This window comes from Anser anser (assembly GCF_964211835.1).
Source record: "Anser anser genome assembly, chromosome: 2".
Classification (NCBI taxonomy): domain Eukaryota; kingdom Metazoa; phylum Chordata; class Aves; order Anseriformes; family Anatidae; genus Anser; species Anser anser.
The window spans coordinates 7077406-7090433 of NC_139721.1; the positions used below are offsets into that span (position 1 = coordinate 7077406).

General features: G+C 36.4%; 2 protein-coding genes across 8 annotated transcripts in view; both read right to left on the minus strand.

The window, feature by feature from the left end:
* Nucleotides 1-13028, minus strand: part of LOC310895776 (uncharacterized protein) — a gene marked incomplete at its 5' end in the record, with an annotated part of 669112 nt that overhangs the window by 617687 nt on the left and 38397 nt on the right. The window lies entirely within an intron of this gene.
* The window catches only part of KHDRBS3 (KH RNA binding domain containing, signal transduction associated 3), a 94206-nt gene that overhangs the window by 52821 nt on the left and 28357 nt on the right, over nt 1-13028 (minus strand). For all 4 annotated transcript variants that reach the window (XR_014579700.1, XM_083824093.1, XM_083824092.1 and 1 more), the window contains exons 3-4: nt 4534-4650; nt 1051-1197 (exon numbers count right to left, since the gene is read on the minus strand). Coding sequence is in view for 3 of the 4 variants with exons in the window: in XM_083824093.1 (XP_083680219.1) it covers nt 1051-1197; nt 4534-4650 (264 nt within the window). In the remaining variant the exon portion in view is untranslated. The remainder of the gene's footprint in view (nt 1-1050; nt 1198-4533; nt 4651-13028) is intronic.

Sequence of the window (13028 nt, forward strand, 5' to 3'; positions counted from 1 at the left end):
TTGACTGGGTGTTTGTTCCCATGGTCATGTTCCTCCAACTCAGGGCATGTTTTCATAAGAAACTAGTTTTCATTCAGAAAGAAGCAAGTCAAAACAGCCAAGGAGCACACAGTCAACTTGAGTCACTTGGGGACTTCCAGTTTCATGAATCTAGACTAGTGCAATATAAAAACCCCAAAATATATATACTAGTGATGTCAGGTCATCAGCACCAACTGCTTCACCCTAGAATAGAAACTGCAGCTGTACTCCTAGAAGGCTGTAGCAGCCATACAGCAACACACACCAACTGGTTCTTACACACCTGTACCAACTTACTCAACATCTGTGCTACCGTCACTCAGAGTTATACACCTTAGCAAAGTTCCCTCACTGAAGTCTCCCACATTTCCGGATCTGATACTAACCAAGAACACCACTTGTATAACATTATCAGCACCTTATAAAAAGAAACCAAGATCACTATACCTTGAGCATGCTTTGCTTTCTGATTTTGTTCATTTGATAACCAATAAATACAACATTTACTGTGGAACTAATACAGTTAGGACCTCTGCACACAGTTAACGCTACCTCAAGTGCCCAAGCTTTATTTCATAAAGATTTCCATATTTTACACTTTTATAATTTTTGAGCTTAAATATTTTGCACATGACCAGCTAACAAAAATAACATAGCTCTTATCATGACATGAGAGTTCACCTCAACAGTTACACATTCGTATAGTAGTTGCCTTATCAAAAGGAAAGGACTTATACACACTCTTTTGAAGGTTTTTCAAGGTAAAGAGAATGAAGCAACATGACCTGACCAATATTATACAGTAAGTTGATTTTAGAGACTAAAGAACAGTCTGGAGAAACAGTTGTAACTTGTGACTTTTCTATAGAAAAATATCACAGTACACATGAATTAAAAATGATTTTTCTTGGGAGTATCAAAATATTAGGATAAGGACTTTAATGAACAATAAGATCAAACACTATGAATTGATTGTTCTGCAAAACTGTTACTTGGACCAAAGTCTAACAAAGGAACAAAAATACTAACAGGGATGAGAAACTTCTTGATTTCTTCCAATGCATGTCCCATTCTGGCATATGCTTCTGCTGGTGGAGCAAAAACTTCAATTAAAACATGCAGGTCATCATTTAGGTGGAAGTATTTTGCCTCTCCACTTTTTCTCAATTCTTCCTCCTAGGAGAACAGAAAAGAGTTGGAGTTGTTTTCTCACCTTCTCATTTTAAACATAATACAAGTGTTAAAATTCCTTTGGAGACATTTGCACTTACTGTTTGCTCATGTTTAGATGTCAACTAAAAATACAAAATGTTATGTTTTCCTGACATATTTCAAACAATCACATTTGCTAAAACATCAGAATATTAGTTTACTTAACACTGTGCCTAGTAATCGACAGAATAGGCCTCAGCACTTTCTATCCACATACAGAAATGGCAATACAAGGGAGAAAACTTTTCTATGTGAAACTGGTGAACATGGGGGAAGACACTACAGAGAAACAACAAGAAACTGGAAGTTTCTTAAAAGGTCTTTAGAAACAAGTTTGTTCCAATATTCCACAAGAGCAAGATTTTTTTTGCCAATATTTCCATCTTCATTTCACAGCAGTCCTCAAATATTTCTCATTTTCTCACTGAGATAATGTGATGGGTGCAAGACGAATAAACAAAAAGCTTGGCCAAGTCAAGGGATGTGATTCTCCCCCCCCCTTTACTCCATTCCCATGAGACCCCACCTGGAGTACTTTATCCTACTCTGGGGCCCCCAGCATATGACAGACATGGACTTGTTAGAGCAGGTCCAGAGGAGGGCCATAAAGATGATCAGAGGGCTGTAACATCTCTCCTATGAAGACAGGAGAGGGTTGGGGTTGTTTAGCCTAGAGAAGAAAATGCTTTGGGGAGTACTCATTGCAGCCTTTCAGTATTTAAAGATCAAAAGAGACTATAAGGACCTGAATTGATAGGACAATGAGTAATATTTTAAACTACAACAGGGTAGGAGTTAGAATAGACACAAGAAAGAAATATTTGACTCAGAGGGTGGTGAGGCACTGGCACAGGCTGCCCAGAGAAGCTGTGGATGCCCCATCCCTGGAGGTGCTCAAGGTCAGGCTGGATGGGGCTTTGGGCAACCTGGTTTGGTGGGAAGTATCCCTGCCCATCGCAGAGGATTGGAATTGTATGATCTTTAAGGTCCTCTCCAACCCAAACCATCTTCTCTAGACTACTGCTTTGAGCATTACTGTACCTGAGCACAGCAATAATGAAATTGCTTGTTTTGACACCTGGATTACCAAACAGAAAAAGCAGTATAGTCTGTTTACCTACTGTTCTCATATAGGAACAAATAGAGTTTCTCTCCATATTCAAAGTATTATATCAAACAGGCAAGAGTGATGTACTTCATTATTTGTCAAAAACCAAATTGAAGTTTCAACTAGATTTTCTAAGGAATGCATAAAGTGGTCACATCTAAGAACTTGCCAGCCTTTCTGACCAGTAACTTGACACCAAATTCAATTCTGGGCTTCTCTTCAGTGTAGACTGCTACTCCTTCTCATACAGAGGGAACTACATGGTTATTATTCTCTCATTTGCTTATTCTTTGGACAAGTTTTAATATAGCAGTTCCAAAGTACTAACCCAGAATGTATTAAGATCAAGGCAAACAAAATTAAATCTGTTAGCAAAAGATGGTTGAAACAATTAGCACAGATAATCCAAGCAAGGCTAGAAAAAAAAAGTCTTAAGGTCTCTTGTCCTATTAAGTTTTACATATGGAGCCTCAAGCTGGCTGAGCAGTGCCTCCAAAGAACTACAGATGAATGCAACCTATTTTAGGTTATTAGCAACAGGATACCTTTGTGGCACCAGTACTTTCTTGCACACATTCCACAGATTTGAGTACTGGAAGTAGCAATTAGTTGTAATTAATGGTCTGCTTAAGTTCTAAATGATGCTCTCATGCATTTTAAGAACTACTCCAAATAAAGATATACAATCTATTCTACCCTTATTATTCTAGTGTCTACGCCCTATATCATCCCTTGCAAAAACCCTATCAGACTCACAATTGTATCAACCTTACTCAAATATTAATTGCATTAAAATTCTCTGCAAACAGTTCTCCAACCTGTAACAAATTTATAGCCACTTAATTTAAAAAAGTTTAGTTCAGCACATTTGGCTATCATTTCAACTAGGGAAAAGTCAAATAAAGATATGAACAATTATTTCATTACCAAAAGAAACATGAAAAGTTCAAATGATTCACATAGAAACCTTTAAGACTCCTCCAGGGTTGTGGGTTTCAAGTTAGGATATGAACTTTTCAACCTAACCTTTTGGTTTTAATGTGGAAAAACCTTTCTACTGCAGAGCTATTAGAAAAACTCAGGGGGTGGAGGGCTTTCTATTCCATGACATGCATTTTGATATAAAAGCATGTATGGTAACAGAAGAATGTCAGTTCAACACATTCCACAAGAACTGAGAAGTTCACCATATGTCATTTAAAAAAGTATTTAGAGCCTGACTATTTGTAAAGATGTTTTAGTAGGAAATTCTGAGTTTACATTTTTTAAGTTTACCTTTTTTTCTTTTCTTCTCTAGTCAAACCAGTATATAGTCTTCAAGTTACTAGCAACATAGGTTTTTTTCACTACTAACATGTGCTCTAAAATTAGTTGCATTTTCTATATTATAGATGAAAAACTAACAGCTCCCATTCCAAATAAACCCTTTTTTCATATTTTCAAGCCTTTACTATAGGAGAATACATTTTTATAAAATTTTTATAGTTGTATTAAATGAAAGCTATTAATGTTTTCAAGAAGGAATTAAGATTAGTTCTTAATTTAGTTGCACAGAAAAATCAAGTCTTTTATGGACTCTAATCAAATTTGACAAATACACTATAAGTCATAACATTTACTTTGCTTATGGAGAGATGTACTAAAAATTATATGTCAATTAAAGGAAATTCCTTCCAATGAAAGCCGCAAATTGCCATTTGCTTAAGCTGCATAAATCATCCTCAGTCAGGGTTGTGATTTTTTTTCACTTGTATTTAATCTCCTTTCATCAGCTGTTTTCCTCTTTGTCTATAAAACTAAGTGTTATTAAATGTCAAGTTTAAATGTTACAAGCTATCTTCTGTGAAAATCTTTGACTATCTGTAAGTCACTTTCTTTCAAAGGTGAAAACACTTGGGCATTATTCATTATAAGTGGTATAAGACTGATCTAGGACAGACCACAGTTACTTCCCAGGGGACTCTAGTTTGGGGACCAAAAGTACAGCTTATGATAGCCTCAAAATACTGGTCATGAGAATAGACTCCTCACAGAAAACAGACACCATCTGAATCTAATGAGTACAAGCATAACCTATGTTTATTTGCTCTCAGACTTTGCTACACGGTTTGCTTACTTCTACAAGAACATTTGGAAAAAGTTTAAAGATTCAGGAACCTTAACCACTTTCCAATAACATATTCAGATCTTACCTTTGTTTTGTCCCTCATAGAACCTTTCCCCAAAATAGACATTTTAGTTAGTGTTTCTTCCTGCAAGCGCTTTAGAGAATTGCCACGTGGACCCAAAAGCTTTCCCACAAAGTTGAACTGTAAGAAAACAGACATTAAGACCATTGGATTTCTAAGCACAGAAACAAGCAAAATGGAGTACACTTTGATAGAACAACTTTTTTGTTTTAGGTGCAATTATTAAATTATGACAGTTGAGTACAAATGTGTTGGACAAGTTAATAGCATGTTAGTGACTCTACCAGATGCCAACAGAAACCTAGAAGTATCTGAACTCAAAGAACTTTGAAACAGCATAAAAAAAAGTGTCACATTCAATGCTGAACAGATGTGCTCAGTCAAACTGTGATTCAGTTTTTCAACAGTTGTTATCAGGTACATAACCATAAAAACAAAACTGGCAGCTATTTCTCACAGATGCTGTAGCAACCAACCACAGCTTTGAAGACAAAATCTGAATTGCCTTATGCTGCCTTTAAGATTTATGAAGTAATACAGCAACCCATACAATATACCCTACACTAAAATACAGAAACAGGGAATTAAAACCAGAAAACAAATCTTTTCCCAAACCAAAATTAACATTAAGACCTTCTCACTTGTTTCTCAACCCCTATTATCACTGAAGTTTACAAAAACCATCTGGGGTTCATAACCACAGCATTACTGTTAAGGTAACTAGGGAGAAAGTTACTACTAACTAGAGTAACTAGAAAGTGGTGTGCAACAGAAATACAGGAAGAGTATTACTTGAGGAAATTCTAAAACACATCCATTTATGGAAAACATCAAAATTCAGGCCACCACAAATACACGATGCTCCTTCAGCCCTGAAGGTGCTCCAGAGGGAAAATAAGCTAAAGAACACAAATACAAAACCCTACCCATGACAGGAAAAATAACAAAAAGTAATGTTCCTGTTGTCATTTAAAGAAAAAAATGAGCTCAAAAGGAGCCCGTAGACACAAGAAATCTCCACAAAGCATGTTCCCAGTCACATACTGGGAGAAGAGCTGTGTGAATTCAATAGTCCAATTTTGTATATCATTGTACTACCTTTTGGAAGGTATACAAAATTTGAAGGATAGTTAGAAAAAACGTGAAGATTCATTTAAAGTACACAGGCTTCTAAGTTTGGGGGGGAAAAATCAAAAAGCACCAATAAACATAAGCCACACATTGGAATTTTTATGAAATATCACTTTTTAAAATTAATAATTGATTCCATTCAGAATAAGATTATGAAGTAAAATACTGCTCAGGTATACTTACTATCCCCAATAAGACTTCATAAAACCATGATATTCAAACTGTTGTAATCTAAAGTGACCCAGTCATCGTGAAAAAGACAGTTTTAGCAATCAGTAACATGCAGCGAGGCTACAGAGAAAATACATTTAAACTATTTGTTTTTCTGGCCTCGTTTATGCAACAGTTGACTCTTCCTCTAGTACTCCATCATTAGAGGGCCACGATGAGCTCATTTGATCTCGCTATTACTCTAGATGAATTTTATAACATTTGACAATGGGGAAGTAGAAGCTCTACCCAACTCCTTTGTTGCTACAAGGGAAGTGCTGATGGAAAAAAGCCCAGCTGCAGTCCTCCTACAAAGGAAGTCTACAGCTCCAGTTCACCCCCTTCAACCTGAGACAAAGAAGCTCAAGCATTAAAAAAGCCTATTAAAAATGAAAATGTAATTCTCCTCCCTTTAGAACCTGTAAGCTTGATTCCTGAGTTAGAAACAGAATACAGTTGAATGAATGGCCATGAATGACTAGTCCACACCAGCTATTGAATTTAAGGCCTTTCATTAACTAGTATTTTCTGAAGCTGTCAGTTCAAATTTCAATAAATCCTCAGGTGATACCTTTAACTCCATTTTATTAGATATGTTACATTACTTTTGTCCTTACAGGTCTTAACACGCTATCAAAGATAGTGTTATAAATTGGTTGCCGAAAATGGGGGAAGTTTCCATTGCTGACAGTATTCAGGACTCAGGTGTCATCTAATTTACAGTCAGGAGGTCATCAGAAGGCTGGACCACATGTTTTTCAGAGGTCCTTTACTACAGACATGACTTATGATTACAAAGGTGTAACTGCAATGGAAGAACAAATACTGAAGTATGGAAGTAACAAATACTGAACTTCCAGAAGTCAACATAACACCTTGTCAAATACTTTCTATAAAGGATCATTGCTTATGAATAGGGACTATGGCTAAACTTAAATGGAAACCTTCATGTAATGGAATATTGTCAGCTTTTTACTATTTCAGGTTACTTATGTTTGCATTAAAATAGCCTTGTAAATTAGGAAAACAAGTACTATACACATTTCTAAATGAGGTTTTCCACTTAGAGTAGAGCATGCTGAAATTATTTCTCAATGTTGAATACCTGCGGTCTGATATAGACTTTTTAAATGTATTTTACTAAGTTAAATATTGAAATGGAATTTCACTCAGAAAATTGATCACAATCTAGCAGTAGGCAAGCATGTGTTTTAACTACACAGTGTATAGGGCTAATCACATCATTGAAACAAACTACTTGACCATTAAAAAATAAACAGCTTACAGATGGAAGAGCACACTTGCAACAACAAAAATGGGTTCTGTTTTTGCATGTCATTTTCAGAGAAAGCAACTAGGTGGCTTTGGAGCTCAGAAGAGTTGTTGTGATCCAGAGCAGATTTGTTTACTCAACTGTTTAAAACCAAGTAGTTTTATTCTGTTTAAAACCAAGTACTGTGTAAATATATATAAAGCTTGACCCACAAAACTAATACCAAATGTTTTTGCATTTTTCTGCAAATACAAGAAAACATCTAGTGCTGATGCTAGATATGGTAGCTATTCAAGTAGCTGCACAGTTGACATGTTCTAGACAACACATTTAATGAACATGAAAATGTATTATCTGTATCCTGAGATCCACTGAACTATTCTTTCCTGTGCACCCATGCTACAAATACTAGATTTGACAACTCTGAAGCATGAGGAATCTGCACTGCAAGTCTGAAATTTTGCTGATTTGAAGGTACAGTACATCTAGATATAGCTTAAAATGATGACTGTGACTAGAGGTTACTAGAAATGGCTTACTACATACTTCCAAAGACTTTGTTCGCACATAAGTTAAAAATCAACTGATATTTCAGATTCTGTAAATAAAATCCATCTGATATTGAATGAAGCTTTTCAGCAGAGAAAATTTACTTTGAACAGATACTGGATGTTGTTTGAACTACTGGCTTATCTCCCTTTTACATTAAATGTGAACCATCTGATCAGCAAAAGCCTAGTTTTAAATATTTCACCAAGATTTACAAACAATCAAAAAGAATCACTAAATTGCTTTCACTATTTATACAGGGTATTATCCCAAGTAGTCAAGAAGTAGGAGTCAAACCTAAGGTACAAAACCCCCACACAGACAAATTTTCATTACAAAGTTAATAAATCCAGCCTAGCTGCTGGTGAACCAGAAGCAAGTCTGTCAGATCTAAGTTCTTGTACAAGTTAGCTCATATACAAGCTTCACGGCTGCTTCCCATGCCTCACATTCCTAAAGTTTATTTGCCCTTCTGAACCTAATAAAAACAAGTTCAGGTCTAGTATTGAACTCAGTTATAAACTCTCTGAATTAGGCACTGAATAGTAACAAAAGGGTATTGGTGCAGGTCTGGGCAAGTCAGATCAGATCAGTCACTTATCAGCTCTAGCTCAAAATCAGACATGCCAGGCTTCTCTTTCCACTTTCTCCCCTGTACAGCATGATCATATTGGAATTGCACACAAATATCCCAAATTGTACTGAAGTCCACTAGCTTCAGCTTAACATTGTATTAAAGCAGTCACACTGCTTTCCAGCCCAGGCTGGTCTAGAAGCTATTACCCTGCTCATAATTCTCTTGAGCTACCTGAACTAGGAACAAGTGCCAAGTATGAGTGATATTCTGTAGCATTAAAACAAGGGCTGTCTATACATTAAAACAGCTTGCAATATCCTAGATAAGAATCAAGACCTTATTATGGTTAAGAGTACATCAGATTGAAGACTCATCATCACTAAGCTGTTTCAGGACTACTTTCAAGGCTGTGCCAGATATGGTACCTACAGAAACAAGATTATAGCAAAAGAATTAAACTATTTTAGCAAAAATGGTATCAAGATCCAGAGCAACAGACTTGGAAAGGATTGGAGAAAACACTAGAAAATGTTACTTCAGCTACTGTTTAAGCAAAAGGTATTCATGAATCCTCATTTTAAGAAAGCATTTTTGCAGATATAGTACAACAGAGATTATGGACATTACTGCTTAACACCCATTTCCTTCAGAATCCTCACATCAAAATATGCCTTTAACAGTTATCTAGAGATTTATTTCCTTACCAAAGCACTGCTTGAATCTATTTCCTGAAAACAGCTCTGGAAAAAACACTGCTACAAAGGAATTATACAAATGAGACATTCTCTTTGTGAGCATTTAATCTACTGTATGAGTTTCAGCAAAAAAAATGTCAATGCTACATCATGTTTAAATGTATATATTACAGGAAGTAGGATATAATAGAAAGAGTAATCCTTGTTTATCCCCACCAAGACAAGTCTGCTGAGAATGGTTCATCCAGCTTAAAATACTTAGTGAAAATACAAATGCTTGACCAAATGCTTAGCTGTAAAGCTCTAGCCAGCCAGTGTCAAAGCCATAGAAAGCTTTCTTGATATATTAGTTTTCTGCAACAGTTCCTCTGTGACAGATTTACTAGGAAAAAATAAAAATATTAAATTAACATTCAAGGCACTTGCCCTTAGAATGACCTGAAACTGGGAAAACTTCAAGACTTTCCTTACTCATTTCAAGAGTGAGGGAACTTACTTAGGAAGTAAACTATTTCATGCATTTACACTACCACAAACTGCTGTCTCCTTCACACAGCCCTCGGAACAGCAATAGTTTATAAATTTTTTTAAACACCTATTCAACATTAAACTTGATCAATTACTGTAAAGTTTTTCAAAAATTCTCTGGTATTAAATCTAACTTGTTCCTTCATATCACTTGTCATTATAGTAGGAATAAAAAAGTATATAAGAAATCATTAGAACCAAGCTGTTATGAATTTTTTTTTAATTAGTCATGTAATTAATATTTTAATCTTTTCATGACTATGTAAAACTGCAAATACATTATACATGACAATATGTATTAAATATATAATTTAACTTTAAATGTTGAGCTAGGAGACTAATTCACACCTGCAAATTAAGAAAGTAACTTTTGAGAATATGTATTTAGAGTATCACTTCAGTGAAATAATATGGAGCACTTCTTACCAATTTCTGAGATCTACACAATACTTAATTATAGCCTTGTAAGCAATTTTTAGAACAGTAGCCTATCACAAAATGGAAATTATTCTCAGTCTTGATCAACCTCATTGAAAACCATCATCTTTCCACTTATCCATGGAAGCTATTTCACCAAATTCTGAACACTTGAGTTCACTAAACTGCCAAAACAAAATCAGATTTGAGATTATAAACTACTTTAGTGAATATTCATCAAGTGTGTGGGAGGAAGGATAAGACTCTTGCCTCATATGTACATATGTAAGCTATGAAACACCTTTCAACTCCTGACATTTCATAGCAGTATTAGGACATATTTAGAGTCCCTTCACTCTCAAACAGCCACATCATGACCTTCTATTGCCAGCTCACTTTATTCCTACCTTTAAGTCTGTGCAAGTTTAAAGATGGATTTTTCAAGCATGAAATGCAATAGAAGTACAGGTTTAACGATTGCATTTTCACACTTGACCTGGAGTCAAAGATATTCAGCTGATCAAATAGTAAGGTATATTAAATCACCCTAAACTCCAATGCCTAACCTGACAAGATCTTGCTCCACTAACTCCAAGTTAGACATACAGCATCCATGTGGAAACCCTACAGTAAAGTAAAAACCTGGAAATGAGTCCTACCTGGAGAAGTTGTTCCTTTTCTCATTAGAGAGAGTTAGGATTGTATGCAGCCTAATCCTTGCTTGTAATCCATGTCCAGTTAGAACAGGACTGCAGACCGCATTATCAAAATATTCAAGCCTCACCTAAATGCTTCAGATTAATTTCTTATCTTAGCAATTGAATAGCTAAACCAACCTGAACAACTCCTGACAGGATTGCATACAATCAGATTTTGAAAATCCTTGACTGGACCTGCAACCTACAAGGAGTTTCCACAAGGCTTTGTCTCACCAAGTAACACGATCTGTCATTAAAACATACTAGTCCTGTTTCTCAGCACATACAGGAGTTCATACACAAATGAAGATCATTCAAACACAGCCAACTGGAGCTGAAACTGAACCTAGGGCTACTTTGTTTGCTTTACGAAATAGTTTGTATCTTCTCATATTCTATTAAGGTCCAGACAAAAGTTAGGCCAACTACCTGTAGCATGAACATTAAAGGTAACTTCTGTCATGGCTGAGCAAGACAGAAGGTCATGACTAAATAAGACACATAGTACCATAAAAAGCAACTAATAGCTGTTAGGTAGAAGGCAAGTTTAACATCCACAGGCATGAATACTCAACTGTTGGAGCAATAAGCAGAAGACCAGGAGCAGGGAGATTTTGTTTAGGGAAAGCAACACCACCCAAACAAAAAAAGAAAAAGATACTGACTTCTGAACCTGAGGTCTACCAGATTCTTTTCAAAGATAAAAAACCATCTGCTCTGAACTTCAGTTGAATAGCCTTCTACTGCAGTTAACCTGTCACCATGTAGGTATGTCAAGAGGTTCAGAGGTAGAGGCTGAGTATGCACAGGACTCAGCCTTGATCCTGCAAGAATGCACCTAACAAAGCAGGGAATGCAAGCAGTCATTGCAGTCACAGCTTGGTCCGATCAGAGCTAGAACTGGCTAGGGCTTGCATGATTTATTCAAGGAGTCAGAGGAAGAGGTTTTAAAGAGGGAAAGCACAGTGAGATACTTAAACTCAAGATAACCCTGTGCAAGGTATCTGAAGAGCGAGAAGTATGCTGGTGGGCTGCTTTGGTGCAGGGACCTCATTTACAACCAAAACTAATAATTGATATTTCATTGATTGCAACTATATTCCTACAAAGCATCATGATTTGCCAGAGAACCACTGGCAAATATTAACAGAATAGCTTCTGCTAGCAAAAATCGCTTCCATTATTAGGTTCATTTTTAGATACTTCACCTTCTTAAGGATTTGAGAACTTTAATAACCTGCTTTTCTGATCCCATTTAAGCTGAAAAACCCACATCATTTACTTGGGGAGACAATACTCTATTTGCAAAGCTAAAGCAAGCCTCACTTTTCTTGTCACTTTCTGGATACTTACATTTTCCAGATTCAGCCCAAACTGGCATCCCAGTGCTTAATGGATTTATCAATTATTGTAGTAACTTTGTCAACTCTAAACACCAGATTCTCTCTTCACTAACACTGAAAAGGCTACGCCTGAAAGACTGAAGGTATCCTTGTCTGGGAACTTGTATGGTAACTGTCAACTTCAGTGATGACTGCTAACGCATAGCAAGAAAGAAAAAATTGCTGGGAGAATGGCTCTAAATTCAATATTCACATGCAGAAGAGCTTTTTACACAGCTGTCATCCATATTTATCTAAGTCTTACATTCCAGGCTTCTGAAGCATTTATCAGTAACACTGATCAGCAGAAAGCAGACAATTACTCACAAATGAGAATCAACTTTTAACCATTTCTGTGAGGAACTATCAACTTGGCATCCTCTTCAAATGACATCTGCATCAATTCTAACAACTCTTGCAGGCAAAACGATCCCGCAAACACCACATGCACAGGAAAGCATGACCTAGAGGCATAAACCATTTATGTGAAGCATCATTTCAGGTTTTTATGTAAGCACCCCATAATGTCTTCTGCTTAAATTCCACAGAACCTGAATATATTATAAATACAGCTCACCAAGGTGACTGGAATAATTTCATATGTACCCTGACAGACTTGATAGAGCATTCCTCATTTGCACCCTTCTCTGAAGATATGAACAGAACTAGGATTAGTATCTAGAGCAAACATTAGAATGCAAAAAAGACTCTGCTACCTTGTGTATAGGCATTCAAATCTTGTCACTAGCTGCAGACTGCAGTACACCAGGATAAGGCTCAGTTTGCCATGTTGAAGCTACACCACCTTGTACAAAACATTTAAGTTCCTCAGAGCTCCAAAATAAAAAAAGCCTGGTTCTAGTAAACAAGACAACACTTAACTGCAGTAACTACTTGTGGTTTGGGTCCCCTCCAGAGAAGTTCAAGAGGGCCTGTCACAAGTTTGAACTGATGCTCACCTCCTAAACTACTCCTATCCAGTGAGAAATCCCAATTCCTTTTGACTATGTTTGGTCTGTGATGAGTAAGCTTGACAGA